At 39.0% G+C, this 17690-nt stretch overlaps 1 protein-coding gene across 7 annotated transcripts in view; it reads right to left on the reverse strand.

Annotated features, from left to right (window-relative positions):
* Positions 1-752: 752 nt before the first annotated feature.
* The window catches only part of SLC25A39 (solute carrier family 25 member 39), a 35182-nt gene continuing 18244 nt past the window's right edge, over positions 753-17690 (reverse strand). For all 7 annotated transcript variants that reach the window (XM_081345011.1, XM_081345007.1, XM_081345009.1 and 4 more), the window contains 8 exons: positions 15743-15852; positions 13227-13294; positions 11446-11570; positions 7480-7653; positions 6633-6742; positions 4362-4443; positions 2707-2787; positions 753-1898 (listed from right to left, as the gene is read on the reverse strand). In XM_081345011.1, coding sequence (XP_081201137.1) covers positions 1780-1898; positions 2707-2787; positions 4362-4443; positions 6633-6742; positions 7480-7653; positions 11446-11570; positions 13227-13294; positions 15743-15852 — 869 coding nt within the window. In that variant the 3' untranslated portion in view covers positions 753-1779. The remainder of the gene's footprint in view (positions 1899-2706; positions 2788-4361; positions 4444-6632; positions 6743-7479; positions 7654-11445; positions 11571-13226; positions 13295-15742; positions 15853-17690) is intronic.

The following is a 17690-nucleotide window of genomic DNA, read 5'->3' on the forward strand; positions in this document are numbered from 1 at the left end:
GCAAACTCCAATTTACCCTGGTCTAACCACATTTTGCAAACCCACCCATTGAAACAGTTTCCTCTCTTTGTTCTTACAATAAAATATATTCATGGGTACATCTAGTGAATCAGCCTATCAGAGTGAGACAAGTAAAAGAACACTGAACATTTTATTTAGGAATCAAATGCATCCCTCTAATCATGGCAGTTCTCGCCATGATATAAAGGTTTTTATATAAGACCTTAAACTAGGATGGATATACTTTCTGTTGCCAGAGGCCCATGGCAGGGAACAAGATTTTATTATCACTGACTTGGGCTGGACAACACTGCTTGATTTTTAAAAATAATTCACCAATCATGCTATTCCCTTATGGAGTAAGAAAACCCAGAGAAGTATTAAGAAAAATTAAGCAAAAGTCCTGGAAATAAATAGGGCATTCTCATTAAATTAGATTATTTCAAAATGATTCACTACATTTCTCTATATCCCATCAAACTATTTGTAGTTCTACTGTATTCATACATCAATTCCAACAATTTATTTTGTTCTTCAAACTTATTATTGGTCTGTTTTTTTTTTGACAATGTCATACCAAGATTTCAGGTAACAGCAGAAAATCATACTCTTCAATGTTCTTCCTAAATTCTAATAGCATGGTCAAAAGATCTGAGATCTCAAAAAGAGTGACCTGGGTTTTCTAATAAAATCTAAGAGTACCTGATGAGGATGCAAGGAAAGAAAAACAGAAAGACATATCAACAGTCAAGTAATGTGTACTGTTGTTTTGCTAAAAAAAAGTGAATTTTATTCAAGAAATAAAAGCTCAGCTTTTCCCCTTTCCACAAATATGTAAGCAACAGGCATATAAATCTACAACATAGAGGGGACAAGATATCAAGATGCTACATAAGATATCTGGCATCAAAGAAAACCTTGGCCTGCTATTCTCAGCTCTCCTTTAATATAGCAAATATTGAACCGGAGAGCAGGAGCCCAAGCTGTCTAATTCTCATCCATGCTATTCAAGATTTCGGAGTTCAGGCTGTTTGTGGTAGTATGAAGGGAAGAGCTGGGCAAAACCTGAGTGTTCAAAATCAGTGTTTCTATTCAAAGCTGTCGAAGTCCAGCTTAGGATTGCAACTTCAGACAGCTGTATGTCATGCACAGGAAAAGACAGGTTAAAAAAAAAGCATGCAGAACCTTTGAAAATTAAAATAGAGATGGAAACATCTGCTGTCTTATTAGCAACTTTTACTCTCTGAAGGCCTATCAAAAATAATAATAGTAATGACGCAGGGGGCATGGCAGTGCTAGGCTTTTCCCTCTTTTTTTTAACTTTTTTCCCTTTGCAACTGGCCAATAATCCCAACACACCAGGATCATACTATGCAGTTGGTTTAAACCTAAGGTATTCTGGAGCTCCTCCTCTTCAAATGAGCCAAAAGTTATAGCATCCAATCTTGACAGTACCTAAAGAGGAGAGGGTTTAAAGCCAAGAGGCTTAGTTGTCTATCAGGAAAAAAGAGAAAGGCAGGAGACCAGGAGTTAGTTAAAGGCACCTGGAATTTGCCTGATGAGTGAGAAATCCTACAAGGAAAGCAAGCAAGAGATTTATTGGTTATGTAGTCTTCTCAATCTTGATTATTATTCACAGCTGGATCTGCTTTTATATCCAACCCTATTAACAAAACGGGTTTTCCTTTTTTTTGCATCTACCAAAATGTGTCCTTTCTCTTGCCATCAGCATTTCTTTGGTCCATCTGGAGGCTACATCCAAAGCTCTGTTTATAGGCTTCATAGACTATTTAACTGCTGTTCCTGGTTCATTTTCTGGAAGAAGGTCTTGCCAAATTCATATGTGCTAATCATGATAGCACAGGCTGGAGCCACCTTGATAACACGAGGCAGAAAACCTATATGGATTTTGGAAGGAAAGTGCAGGAGAGGGAGAAAGAGAACAAGTAAGTACCTCTTGCAAAATGCAAAGCTATCCTGCCTTTTTACTGATTTAGCTGAAGGGTCTAGCTCAGTGATGGCGAACCTTTTAGAGACTGAGTGCCCAAAATGCAACCCAAAACCTACTTATGTATCATCGGGTGCTGGGTGGGTGTGGCCCATTGGGTGGGCGTGGCTGCAGTGGTAACGGCAGACTGGGTGGGACTAAAAAGTTCAATCAGTCAATGCCAACTTTGCGAGATCTTTTTTTTTTCCTGCGAGAAGTTGAAATTGATTGATTGAACCTTTTCTCTTTTTTCGCACACAGCAGTGGAGGCCTAAGGCAAAAAAGTTTTATAAAACCCAGCTGAAGGCCTAAGACTGGGGTGATGGCGTGGGTGCCCACAAAGAGGGCTCTGCGTGCCACCTGTGACATGCGTGCCATAGGTTTGCCACCACAGGTCTAGCTGATTGCCACTTCTCCATCATTCTTCCTGATTTACATGAGGAAATGGAATCCTATAGTTCCAGTTGTCCAATCTGGCAATGGCAGCTGCAGAAATGCAAATGAATGTTTATCTTCTTTTAAATTTAGTTGTCAGACTGCACTGACATTAAACAGACCACATTAACACTGTCAAAAGCAAAGAAGTAAAATAATAGTTCTGATGATTATAGAATTGCTTAAGAGTACAAGATTACAGGCAGCCATAATTTTCACCACCAAGAAGCCCATCTTGCCCAAACACTAAAATAAATATTTTAGCATAAAACTAGAAATGGCACCTGTAAAGAGCCCTCTTGTGCCAGATTGTGCCCAAATCTTCTGCATAAGTAGCCAGGTCGATGAGGATTTAGGTGTGGTAACTGGGCAAGAAGAAATGAACAAGTAGTTTAAAATCTATCTGCTAAACATTTCCCTTCCAACAATTAACACAAAAAATGGTCAAACTGGCAATAATTTATGTAGCAATGGCCATTTCGGATACACTGAATACAATTCTATGTAAACCAATGTAAGAAGGGATTCTACAGAATTGAATAGGGCATTTATCTAGCAAGCCTGCAAGGCACTGTAATGAAAGAGGTGATGGAAAATGTTTGTTTCCTTTTGCCGGAACATTTCATGTCACAAATCAGACTATAGCTTGTTCTCTGCAATGATTGCAAGTCTGTAGAGATATAGTCATCCCAGGAAGGCAGAAAAAAAAAGACTTTTCTGTCAGGATAAATGGAAGCCAAAATGAATGGAATTTCCATGGACAGGGATAAGAGTGTGACTTCCAGGTTCAGGAATTAATTAATGGTCTGGATTTTAATTGAAATTATTTATAATTTGTTTCCCTGATGAATTGTATGCTTCCCAGAATGGCAGTGTTCAAAGTAGGAGACCATATACATTCTTTAAACAAATCCAACAGCTATAGAGATTGTTATATTACATTTTCGTATTTGCAGGCTTGTATTCATATGAACTCCATTATGTTAGGTTACACATAAGCAGGTACAAATGAGTGTGTGAGAGTGGGGCCACTATAGTGGGGGGGTGTGAGAGTGTGTGAGAGTGGGGCCACTATTTTTATTTATATTTTTATTTTAATTCCATTTATATCCCGCCCTTCTCCGAAGACTCAGGGCGGCTTACAAGCTTAGCAGAGAATTCTTATAAGAATTCTTATAAGAGAATTCTTTTTTTTCTTTTCAGAAAATCTGTCCTCTCTATCATACAGGGTGTATTGTAATTTTATAGCACTAATCATGCAACCGTCACCTCAAAATTACAAAACAGTTTCTGTATAGGGCCTGCACAGAATGACACATCTCTCTCTTTTCAATTCACCACATAGTTTTTTCTTCAGCACAGACATAACATGTTAATGAGATTATTTTAATTACAATCAAGCTAAAAAAGCCTTGTTCTCACCAGGGCAGACAAGTATGTTGCTAAAATGTTCGTCCTACTAGATGCTGTGAAACACAGTGCAAATACTTTAGAGAAATAGGATTGGACCCTAGAAGAGGCAAAACATCAGGCAAACTCTGTTGAATAAGAAACTGTGTGCTTATTAGACCAGAAGTAGTTAATCCTTCTGGAAATTATTCACTCGGCCAAGAAGATAACTGTGAAAAATGAAACTTGAATATGATGGAATTTGATTGGTTCTTACCTGCAGCTTTTCACATGTGAATTAAGAACCAAAGGTAAACTCTTTTGATCAAAAGTTAAAGGTAATCTTTCTTGCCAATGAGCTAGGTTTGCCTCTTCAGTTCACCATTCTGTCTTCTTCTTTTCTTTATGACTTTTAAATTCAATCCTTTTCTCCTCTATCAACTGTAAATTCCTCCCACCACTACTAATTCAAGTATAGGCATATATGTTCAAAGGAACTATCTACTGTTCGACAGTTACCCATTATCTTTGGCAGCCGCTCACTTCTTACCTTGAAGTGTCTCCATGTTTCCTAGCTCAATCTGCCGCTGGGTCTTTACAACATCAAAGGGCAAAGTCAAAGTGGCAGCCACCTGGAGAACAGGTAGAACATTCTGTTAGCCACTATCTATATAACATTTACACGGGATGAAAGCAAATTTTTTATATAGCATCCTCCATCTCAGGTTCTTAACTTGAATACTTCCTTCATATTGCTGAAAATAGTGTACTCTATTCACTTTAAAGACACTGTGAAAACTGAGGGCAAAGTATAGCATTCTGATAAGAAAGGAGAAAGAGGATATGACAAATATTTACTGCCAGGATTTAAGTTACATACTCCTTTCCAGGGTGGATCTGATTTAAATCAAATTGATTTGAATCTCAATTTAAATCATGATTTAAATCATTAATAAAAAGGCTTGATTTAAATCAACTCAACTTAAATCAAAATAGAGCAACTGTTATCTCTATCCCGCAGCGGCTCCTCCTCTGACCCGCTGTTGACTCATCCAACAGTCCCATTCACTTTAATGGGACGGCTGGTGATGCAGCAGTGACACAAAAAGGTGAGGGACATGGAGGGCAGCAGGTGGCTGTTTAAATATAAGGACTGTCAACGCTGCTAATATTGGATGTTCTTGCTTTGACAACAGATGGAAATGCAGCCATTTTACTCTTTTGCTTTTAAAGTTAGTTGATGCTGGGAGGGGGAATGTGGATGAGAGTCCAGTTAGTCATAACAATAATAACTCAGCCATGGGAATCCAAGGTTATTGCACCCAGAGTTGATAAAGATTTGGCGGACTGGAGAGCTGGGGAGAAAGCCTGAGCATCAAGCTAATTGGGGAATGTGATTTATGACTGTTAATTGGGGGAGGGAATTGTGCTTTGTTACTTTGTGCTCAGGGGAGGGGAATTCAGTTTTTGGCTTTAACTATGTAGTGCTGATACTTTGTTTCTCGAATAAAAGATTCTTTAAGGTAAACAATGCCTCAAAGTTCATTTGAAGAGTTTTCATCTGTCGGAACCACAACAGACTCATTTTTGATTGTAGTTAAAATCTTTAATATTATTATTTGCAAACAAAATGAAGGTTTCCTATTTAGAATAATAAGCTGTCAGGTTAGTAAAACTGTGATATCAGAACCGATTTTAGGTTAATAGGTTAATCACACATAGTTGGAGAACTACTCAAATTCTTTTATTTAATTAAAACACTTAAGAGCATTTCTCTTCAATCATACAGTTTGCTGTGCACATAGATTTGCAAAAGGATGGGATAAAGGAATATTCCTAAACTTTGTTTTATGGTTTATCTCATGGTTACTGTGAAATTGTGTAAATGCATCAATGCAGTGCATGTAATCTCAGCTTGCAGAGCTTGGATTCATTTGAGTTTACCGAAAATGTAAATATTGCAGAATATACAGCCTCATGCTACATAACTAAACTCCATTTCATACTGAATAAACTAAATTATTAATGTATCTTAAATAGAAAATTATATTTAGATAGATTTTTACTCCAAAAGCATTTTATTAAAATAAATTTGATAAAAAGGGGAAAAAATCCAATTTTAAAAATCCGATTTTTTTTGTTTTTTAAAACATCATTGATTATTATGCACCCTGCTCCTTCCTAAAACTGATAAAAACTTATGATGCAAAGGACTATATTAAGCAAACTATGGAAGTCTTAGAAACTTTCTTCTCCTGGTGTGTCCAGTTAAAGAATTAGCCTCGTGTGTCTTTAACAGAAAGAGGTATTGAGATGTGTTGACTTCCACCACTCATTGAACAGTATAATTTTAAAGTAAGATATTATTAGCTTCTGTGGTCCATGGACCACACAATTTAACTGCAAAAATTTCAGGTTCTAACGTAACCTAATGGTTGTGGAAAATAATTTTACTAAATAAAACTAGGTCTAGACAGATATGGCTGAGTTGTTTAGCAGTGAAAATGAAGATGCTACTGATGGGATACACAAAATTAACTAAAATGGATTTCCACCTCTAAAAGGCCCGTTCAGCTATTGGCCTGGTCCACTGGCTTAACCAAAATGTCCAGTGGCTGGGAACTTGTAGAATACAACTCCCAGGAACCCTCCTTATTGTGTTAACTGAGCCAGAGGGTATTATAGCACTGTTACATCAAAAGCCCACAGCTTCTTCTCCACTGCCTGTTATAACTTTCATGCAATTCTAGCACATTCTGGATCACAGGTAGGTTTCAAGTTTTCACATTTATGCAAAGATCTGTAAAGCTCTGGAACTCACCATGCCAGAAATGGCTCCAGCTGAAAAACTGATCATGAAAGTGGCTTCATCAAGGCAGAACTGCCCACACAGCAAATCTTTCATTAGTTCATAGTTATACCAATACAGAGCTGTGGGGAAGCAAGAGAAAGGGAACCATGAGGAAAGCGGAAAGAGGCTGTAGGTATCGGTTCACTGTATTTTTCTCTGCATAAGAGAAGGTATAGTAACTGTAGATCTCCCAACCCAGTAACACCAGGGATAATTTTGCTCAGATTAAGTCACTAGCTACTGGGAAAGTTAGAAATGACTTCCACTACCTAGACAGGAGTGGCCTGGAGACCTAAGCAAACCCTATCTACCACTCTGGAAGATTAACTCTGAAGTGAAAATGGGTTCTTGTGGGCTGTATAGCCACAGCAATAGCATTTAGGCTTATATACTACCCCATGGTGCTTTACAGCACTCTCTGGGCAGTTTACAGGGTAGAGGAATTATTTGCATATTGCCCCCAATGTGAGTCCTCATTTTACTGAACTCGAAAGGAAGGCTGAGTCAACCTTAAGCCCCATCAGGATCAAACTCCAGGTTTTAGTCAGAGTCTGCTTTCAATACTGCACTTTAGCCACTCGCCCCATCAGGGCTGTTATTATATGTATAATCGTATACTGTATTTTAAAACAGTATGCAAATTTCTTTTTTAAAGTGTTCAAGGTGGCAGCTGCACAACTTCCTTATCTAACAACTAAGAAACCGATAGATCTTTAGCTTTAAAACAATACCCATTTAGTGTTTCCAGTGTCATGCATTCTCATCTCCTTAAATACTTCTTGTGCTAGTGAGCCAGATCCCCTTCTTCGATCCATACCTGAGAAAGGAACATCCCGTAAGACTGTCGGACCCCAACCCCTCCAGAGAGACATCCATCCATCTTGTGCCACTGAAGACTGGATGCAGACACGTAGTTCCCGGTAGCTCAGCTGACGAGACTGCATTTTTGTTCGTATGAGTTCCAAGGGGCTGATCATAGTTACTGCACCCACTATGGAAGAAAACCCAACCTGGCATGAGAAACCAACTTTTATCCCTCAGCGCTACTTCCTTGTGCATCAGGCCAAGGGGCCCACTAGAATACCAGGGTGGCCGATTGGTTTCTTTTATGAAAATCGCTGGCACAGAAACCAAAATAGGCCTTAGGTGGCTGAACATTATTTATTTATTTATTTATTTATTTAAATCCCATTTATATCCCGCCCTTCTCCGAAGACTCAGGGCAGCTTACAATTTAAGCACAAACCAATGTGCTTAGCAATAGCCTTCATTCTATGTATATGCCTGCTTATTAGGGCTTTCGCCCCCCCAAGTGGCATTTTTACAAAGTCAGCTTAATTGCCCCCAACAATCTGGGTCCTCATTTTACCTACCTCGGAAGCATGGAAGGCTGAGTCAACCTTGAGCCTGGTGGGACTCGAACCTGCACTAATTGCAGGCAGCTGGTGTTACTTAAGGAGGCATTAGCCCACTGTTCCACCAAGGCTCTTTTACCATTATAATACCAAGGGAATCAATAGTTTTAATGAAACAGCTATCTAGCTCAGCATCAAATCTTGTCCCGGCTCAGCAGTCTCTCTGGATTGGATAAAACAGTCACTGAAACCAGAACTGCTTTCTAAACACCAGGCTGCAAAGTGACCGTGAAGTGGATAACAAGGATTAACCTGGGAGGACTAACTGAGCACAGTGTTGATTATGGTCATAAAAGGCAATTGATGCTTTGGGGTGCTTCATAGAAATACCCAATTTTATTTAATCTCCCAGGAGTCCAATCACCAACCACCTTTAAACATAGAAAGTACACCTAGATGTAAGTATGATGTTAAGGAGAATATCAAGAGGGCATTCACTCGCATTTCAAGTGTTTCGACAATTGCAGATATACATCATTCATACACATGTACAGGTGTAGAGCAGACCATACCCACTCTATGGCCTCACCACCAGTTCATCAGAGATTAATACCTAAGAAAAGCTTCCTTTGGTCGATGGAAATCTTTGAAGAATTTAAAAGCAGACCTATGGAAAGCTACAAAGAACCAACATTGGATGGAACCAATGGAGGAGCTGGCAACTGGATCTGGCGGAAACTGAGAAGTACAGAAATTGTTGATCCAGAGGCACGCAAAACAAATGGGGCTATCTGATGGCTTCTGCCCATTGCAATTGTGGTGACATGCAGACAACAACGCACACACACACACACACACGCACACATATATATACTTGTCCTTAAGTACTGATCAGTGTACATTTGAGGACTTCATGGTAAGCACGACAAAACAGCAATTAATTAATTTCTGAGCAATATCTATTTAAGTTGTTCATATTTTAATCTTGTATTTTACATTTTATATTGTACAATATGCCTTTTTAATTGTGATGCTTCTGACACAAATAAACAATATGCACATGTGTGTGTGTGCGTGTGTGTGTGTGTGCGCATACACAAATTTCCTACTGAAGATGTCATTCAGTGGGAAGTTTCTAGCAAGCAGTTACGTTTTTTCTGACACAGCTGAATCTGACAATAATGATACAAATCTCCTAGAAAAAAATTAGCACATTTGAGCATAAAGCAAATAATAAATTAGCTGTTTCTAATATCTCTGCATATGTAACATAGCAGCATTTCAAATATTCCATCTGATTCATATACAGTATATCACACGAATGTTTTGTATAATAACCCAGTAAAACAAGCCAATAAAAACATCATATGGCAGATGGGAAACTGAGGCTCAGGACCTAATGAAAGGCTGAAGTGATTTGAATGGCAGAATGCCGGTTCATAACTTGTACTTTTGGTCAGCTTCTTATCAGATTCCTAAATTATTCTAAAATAGATTTTGAAAACTATCAACCTTAATATTGTGGAACCCGAGAGCCCCAGGTAATATTATAGCTATCAAAAGGATTTCACAAAGCACTTCTCCTCAAATCCAGAAAGTGGCCAAATCTTTTAGAAGACTTCTGTGGCCATATTAAAGTCTGATGTCCACATACATTGAGGGGGAAAAAGTATTTGATCCCCTGCTGATTTTGTACATTTGCCCACTGACAAAGAAATGATCAGTCTATAATTTTAACGGTAGGTTTATTTTAATAGTGAGAGACAGAATAACAAAAAAATATATATCCAGAAAAACAAGCTGAGATTAGGAGCAATCTCATAATCTCAGCTTGTTATCTGTATAAAAGACACCTGTCCACAGAAGCAATCAACCAGATTCCAAACTCTTCACCATGGCCAAGACCAAACAGCTGTCCAAGGATGTCAGGGAAAAGACTGTAGAACTACAAAAGGCTGGAATGGGCTACAAGACTATCACCAAGCAGTTTGGTGAGAAGGTGACAACAGTTGGCGCGATTATTCGCAAATGGAAGAAACACAAAATAACTGTCAATCTCCCTCAGTCTGGAACTCCATGAAAAATCTCACCTCATGGGAGTTTCAATGATCATGAGAACGGAGAGGAACCAGCCCAGAACTACATAGGAGGATCTTGTCAATGATCTCGAGTCAGCTGGGACCATAGTCACCAAGAAAACAACTGACAACACACTATGCCGTGAAGGACTGAAATTCTGCAGTGCCTGCAAGGTCCCCCTGCTCAAGAAAGCACATGTACAGGCCCGTCTAAAGTTTGCCAATGAACATCTGAATGATTCAAAGAACTGGGTGAAAGTGTTGTGGTCAGATGAGACCAAAATCGAGCTCTTTTGCATCAACTCAACTCGCCGTCTTTGGAGGAGGAATATTGCCTGTGACCCCAATAACAGCATCCCCACCATCAAACATGGAGGTGGAAACATTATGCTTAGCTGACAGGACAACTTCACTTCATCCAAGGGATGAAGGACAGGGCCATGTACTGTCAAATCCTGGGTGAGAACCTCCTTCCCTCAGCCAGGGCATTGAAAATGGGTTGTGGATGGGTATTCCAGCATGACAATGACCCAAAACAACAAGGCTAAGGCAACAAAGGATTGGCTCAAGAAGAAGCACATTAAGGTCCTGGAGTGGCCTAGCTAGTCTCCAGACTTTAATGCCATAGAAAATCTGTGGAGGGAGCTGAAGGTTCGAGCTGCCAAACGTCAGCCTCAAAACCTTAATGACTTGGAGAGGATCTGCAAAGAGGAGTAGGACAAAATCTCTCCTGAGATGTGTGCAAACCTGGTGGCCAACTACAAGAAACGTCTGACCTCTGTGATTGCCAACAAAGGTTTTGCCATCAAGTACTGTCCTGTTTTGTGAAAGGGTAAAATACTTATTTCACTCATTAAAATGCAAATCAATTTATAACGTTTTTGAAATGCTTTTTTCTGGATTTTTTTGTTGTTTTCTGTTATTCTGTCTCTCACTATTAAAATAAACCTTATAGACTGATCGTTTCTTTGTCAATGGGCAAATGTACAAAATCAGCAAGGGATCAAATACTTTTTCCCCTCACTGTATGAATATTTATGCACAAACAACATTTCTGCTGGTACTGCCTGCAAAGTAAAATGGTTGTGCACACACCCATGCCGGAAGGGCTGTAGACCAGCCCTCCAAAGAATCGTGTAAGTCCACCAAAGGATGTGGCTGCTATAAAACCTCCAAGAGGTTTTATTCATGCTATTGTAACCCACCTTATAAAATATTTGTTTCAAATGCTTTGCACAAATGGCCATGCGCATTTGAAAGGACAGTTTTGCTCCCCTAGCTTTAAAGCAATTTTCAAGCAACAGCTAAGTCTACAGTTCCTGCAAGTATACAAAAATGGATGAAACTCACATCTGGCAACTGCACCAGCCACCAGTGGGATATGGTGTCCTTGGCTGTTCATCTTAACATGCAACAAATCACGTAGTTGATCATAAGAAGTGAAATAGATCACAGTAGCAGGGACAGCCATAACTCTGAAGAAAAGAGAATGTATACACGTATAGAAGCTCTACTAGATCTGATCTATTATCAATATCTATCTCATCAAATCATGCTCCAACATTCTGCATCAAAACAAAAAGTGCTGTAACTCAACAAGCAGCACTAAGAGATAACATATTGTAATTCTGAAGAACCTAATTCTGGTCTTCTGATATTCAAAAGTTTGAGTATTACACAGTTTGGGCTGCAATCAATTAAATATTTTAGTTTGCCCCAAACTAGAGCTACTTGTTCCTTTCCAGATGAATAAAGAGAATGAACTTCTCAGAAGCTATGTAGGAACAGTTTTGGATGCAGGTCAATGGAGTTCTATTCGTCAGCAAGGAGAACTCTGATATTCTCAATAAACATCTCCTTGTGAGACTGCAGATTCAGAATTTGCATTTCCATGGAAAGCCATGGCCCTTTGTCTTAGGCACAGATCTCATCTCAATCTTGGAAATAGAAAATGTTAGCTGTCTGAAAGAGACAAAGGCAGAATTGGAGAAGGGAATCAAAGAAGTTGCCAGACCAAGGTTGAGAAAAGGGGAGACTGATACCATTTTCCAGAGCTTTAGAGTGAAACTGAAATTTCCACGAAAAAAGGAAAGTAGAAGGAAATAGGTGATTTTGCTTCAAGAGTCAGTATTTCTGTAGGGAGATATTCTGTACGTTCTACTCAGGATTTAGATTGGATTGTGCTAAGTCCGTTTCTTTTTATTGTGCTTCTAGTCAAGTTAGTAAACTCTATGTAATTTCAACTTTTTCTCAATCTTTGAGTTGAGCATATGAATATTTACGAGTTACTGTATAACCATTTGAACTCCCTGCAATCTCTTTCCAGATTCTGCCAAATAAATTCCTATCTGACATGCCATCTTATGCTCAGCCTGCAGCATTTCTTCTGCATTTTGTTGCCAGCTGGGATTTAAAGACTAGACTGCAGAATGCCTCTACAGGGATCAGACAAACAGCTAAAGCTTGCAAAGACCCAGCGACCTCCATTTTATTGCACAAGTCTTTAGTTGGCTAAATTCCTGGGTTTTTGTTTTTTTTCTTCAATGCAAAGGAAAAAGTTGCAGAAAAAAATTTTCTTTCCTTGTTTGCCCCCATTCCTCTACTTTTCAGCCTGGAGTCAAGATAAACTTTTAAATGGAATATAGACTGGAGGCAGAGACTTTAATTTTTACAATTAATTGGGGGGGAGGGGAGATAAACAAGTCTGTCCCTCTATGCTGGCGAGAGCAGGGATGGCCGGTCATTACTTGAGGCAGTTCATTTAATGTTTTCCTGACTTCAGACTATCATGGGCAAGCTCCATTATGGTTATAAGTCAAGGATTATCTGGTACAGGGTGCAGCAGCCCTGTTTCTCTAGAAAAAAAAATGCTAGGTGAGGTATATTTGGAAGATAGGTGGTGAGAGCTGGAGTGCCTCCACGGTTACTGGGAAGTGAGGTTATGGCTTCTAGATGTGGAGGTTTGAAAATTTCAGCCTTCTATTCTATAAACTCAATTGATTCTTTTTTACAATTAGTAACTGGGGGAGGCATGGAGAATAGTTAAGAATATTTTAAAGCAGTAACAGTAATAGTTTATGACCCAAGATTTCTGTTGACTGAATTTTTATTTTAATCCTCTTTATACTCACAGGGTAGGTGGCAGACCACTCCACAAGGATCGAATACCTTCATGCCGTATTATCTTCACAAAAGCATCCTAAAATGAACAAGAGCAAGAAAGTATAGACATGAAGAGACAAGTTACCATGAAAAAAAAAACATCTGTCTTTGAAACATACAGTTTGAACTCTAATTTTGCTAACCGCTGTACACCACCCAGAGTCCTTCGGAGTTGGGAAGCCAATACATTTAAATAAATACATAAATAATAAAACTGATTGAAGGGGCCATTCTTCTGCTTTATAATTTCCTTTTTCCAACTGGATGCTTCTCAAATAAGCTAGACTACATCTCCAATGGCAAACCATCTATTTAGGAGCATGTGAGTAATCTTGATTCAGAAAATGCAAGAACCTAAATTGACTTGTTTCCAGGTCTTAACAATAAATGCTTCCTTTTTAGAGGATTTTGATGCTTTAGGTTCCATTTTGTATTTTAATAGGCATGAAGCACTACAACTTCTGGAACTCCCAGGCAGTCCAGGCTTTGCCCATGCTGATTAAATAGAAAATACATCTGGTGGTGGAGGATAATTGGTCTAAACTGTTAAAGTTACCATAGAGTGAAGGAAAAAAGCATGTGATCTCCTGCTGATTTTGTATGTTTGCCAACTGACAAAGAAATGATCAATCTATAATTTTAATGACAGGTTTGTTTTAACAGTGAGAGACAGAATAACAAAAAAAAAAATCCAGAAAAACTCATTTATAAATTGATTTGCATTTTAATGAGTGAAATAAGTATTTGATCCCGTGAATCAGCAAGATTTCTGGCTCCCAGGTTCTTTTATACAGGTAATGAGCTGAGATTAGGAGCATTCTCTTAAAGGGAGTGCTCATAATCTCAGCTTGTTAGCTGTATAAAAGACACCTGTCCACAGAAGCAATCAACCAGATTCCAAACTCTCCACCATGGCCAAGACCAAACAGCTGTCCAAGGATGTCAGGAAAAAGATTGTAGAACTACAAAAGGCTGGAATGGGCTACAAGACTATCACCAAGCAGTTTGGTGAGAAGGTGACAACAGTTGGTGCGATTATTATTCGCAAATGGAAGAAACACAAAATAACTGTCAATCTCCCTCGGTCTGGGACTCCATGAAAGATCTCACCTCATGGAATTTCAATGATCATGAGAACAGAGAGGAATCAGCCTAGAACTACATGGGAGGGTATTGTCAATGATCTCAAGTCAGATGGGACCATAATCACCAATAAAACAACTGATTCTGCAGTGCCTGCAAGGTCCCCCTGCTCAAGAAAGCACATGTACAAGCCCGTCTGAAGTTTGCCAATGAACATCTGAATAATTCAGAGGATAACTGGGTAAAAGTGTTGTGGTCAGATGAGATCAAAATTGAGCTCTTTTGCATCAACTCAACTTGCCATATTTGGAGGAGGAAGAATGTTGCCTGTGACCCAACATCATCATCCCCACCATCAAACATGGAGGTGGAAACATTATGCTTTGGGGATGTTTTTCTGCTAAGGGGACAGGACAACTTCACCGCATCAAAGGGACAAAGGACAGGGCCATGTACGGTCAAATCTTGGGTGAGAACCTCCTTCCCTCAGCCAGGGCATTGAAAATGTGTTGTGGATGGGTATCCCAGCATGCCATTGACCCAAAACACAAGGCCAAGGCAACAAAGGAATGGCTCAAGAAGAAACACATTAAGATCCTGGAGTGGCCTAGCCAGTCTCCAGACTTTAATGCCGTAGAAAATCTGCAGAGGGAGCTGAAAGTTCGAGCTGCCAAATTGTAGCCTCAAAACCTTAATGCCCTGGAGAGGATCTGCAAAGAGGAGTGGGACAAAATCCCTTTTGAGATGTGGCCAACTGCAAGAAATGTCTGACCTCTGTGATTTGCCACCAAGTACTAAGTCATGTTTTCTGAACAGGGATAAAATACTTATTTCACTCATTAAAATGCAAATCAATTTATAACATTTTTGAAATAAACCTACCATTAAACTTATAGAGTTATCATTTCTTTGTTAGAGGGAAAATGTACAAAATCAGCAGGGGATCAAATATTTTTCCCCTCACTGTATTTTTGGTTATTTCTAGGAAAATGTATATTTATTTTCACACTTTACTTGCATATAACCAAATGATGGTTTTAAAAATAACGCTCAACAACTAACTTTAAGCAATAATAGTGTCTGATAAAATAACAAATAAAAGCATAGTCTAATAGTGTATATGGTTTTTTTTTTTACAAAAAAACCCAGTGAGGCAGATAGCTCCACACTTCAGTGGGAGTAACTCTATCCACTAACCTTACAGCCCATAAGTAAGCAGAAGTCCCTCCCTCCCTCCCCGTGCTGAAAGGAGATAAAAATATTACTTCTACTAGTTTCTACCTTTAACGCACGCTGGCAACACAGGAAACTTAAGTAATTTGCTTAGCTCATGTGGAAAACACAATCTACTTGATCGCCTTAGCTGGCAGAGGGCTCAGCCCTTTCCCATGTGGGGCCTTACCAAGGTGCCAGTAAAGTGAGTGGGTGCCTTATACCAGGCTGTGCAGCTGTTTCCATTCTGACAAACATAGAGATGGTCCATGAGGCCATTGCAATAAAGGAAGCATTTCCCTGTTGAAGAGAGGAAGACAAAATGGCACATAGTTCGCGGATTTGCTACTTCCAAGTAATCTACTTCTAAATACTGCCTCCCATAAATTGTTTCCCAATGTTTACATTTATATCAATATTCAATGTTCCTCAAACATAGCTGCCTTGGTTTCATATGCTCCCAACACTAGCCACATAAGCAGAGACCCCAAGTACCCAGTGCAATTTTGTGATTGTAGATGCAGGAAAAAGCTTGCAAACATGCGGCCTGCAGCTGGGGTTTTCTCAAAAGCAGGAAGAAAAAGAGAGCAAAGGAGATTATGGATGCTCAGAGATTAGGGCTTCAGCAACATGCATAGCTTCCTCTCTAAACGAAGGATCTACCACTTACCTAGGATTCAAAATTAGATCAGCTATGGCTACTGCACACTCACAAGTATATCATACTCTCAAGGCTATACTATTATAATACAGCTTTTTAAAAAATCATCCTTGAATAAAAACCTTCCACCAGCACAAATATGGATGGTCATTGCTACCAGTGACAAGGAAAAAGAGACCCAACAGCAATAAAAGCTTATATCCAAGAGATAGGAAAAAGAGACCCAACAGCAATAAAAGCTTATATCCAAGAGATAATCTATGAGGAAAAATGAGAGCCTGCTTACATGTTGTGATCAGATGACAAAACATAATTTGTATTTCTACTTTGCCCAGAAGAATAAAACCCATATATTGATTTTCTTGTAATTCAGATGATGATGACTCCTAAGAAAGGTAGGCTTATATCTACAGGCTACACAAGTCTGCTTATTAAAAAATAGAAGAATTTATTTTATCTGAAGCCAGGGCAGGAAGGATTATTTCTTATGAAGCACCTTGCTTTGTTGCTTCCCAGTCCTACTTTTGTTGCCGGTTTTTCTCAGACATTAATTTAAGCTGATTAGTTATAGACTAAATCAGTGAGTGCCCAGTTTACTCCATGTCTGCATTATCCACAGCAAGCCTGAAATACCAGCATTCCTAAATTCAATTAAAATTTTCCTTTGGATTTGTGAGTCGTCATATTGATATAAAAATTATGCAGTTGTCATAATTGAGATATTACTCTTTGTTAATCAAATTTAACAATGTATATTTCGTAGCTACCATGACCCAGATCTGGAAAGTCATTTATTTTTTAAGTGCTATTTGTGTTTAGTAGTGCCTAACACATTGCATGTTGTATAACCCATCTCAAAGAATGTACAGTTTCCACAACAGAATTAAGAGGCCCAAGAAAGCTGTTTTTATGAAAAGGAAACAGCATCCATGCAGGATGATATCATCTAAACCAGCGGTCCCCAATTTTTTTTTGGCACCAAGGACCAGTTTTGTGGGACACAATTTTTCCACACACTGGGAGAGGGATGGTTTCACTTTCACTCGCTCGCCCGCCTCTTACCTTCAGCTGTGTGGTCCAGTTCCTAACAGGCCACAGACAAGTACCAGTCTGTTGCCCAGGAATTGGGGACCTCTGTTCTGGACAGTATTCCCTTGGAAAAAAATCACCAATTCTCTGAAGGTAACAACACACCAAGCAAACCAAACCACAGCTTTTTAAAATTAAGAACCCAGATTGGATGGAAGTCTAACAAGTTAATGAGAAAAACCATGATTTACTGAAAGAAAAACGAAGAGAAATATGCATGTTTAGTTGAATGCCTGTGAACTTCATTGGTTGGGAGATGGAAAAGAGAAGAAATAATTACCCACTATCACTACATGCAGTGATGAATGCATTCTGTGCTACTTGACTGTTAGTTCCATCTATACAAGAGACTCAGCTTTTCATTAAAGCATTCTATCTTACCTGATTA

Source organism: Vipera berus, assembly GCF_964194415.1.
Source record: "Vipera berus genome assembly, chromosome: Z".
NCBI lineage: Eukaryota > Metazoa > Chordata > Lepidosauria > Squamata > Viperidae > Vipera > Vipera berus.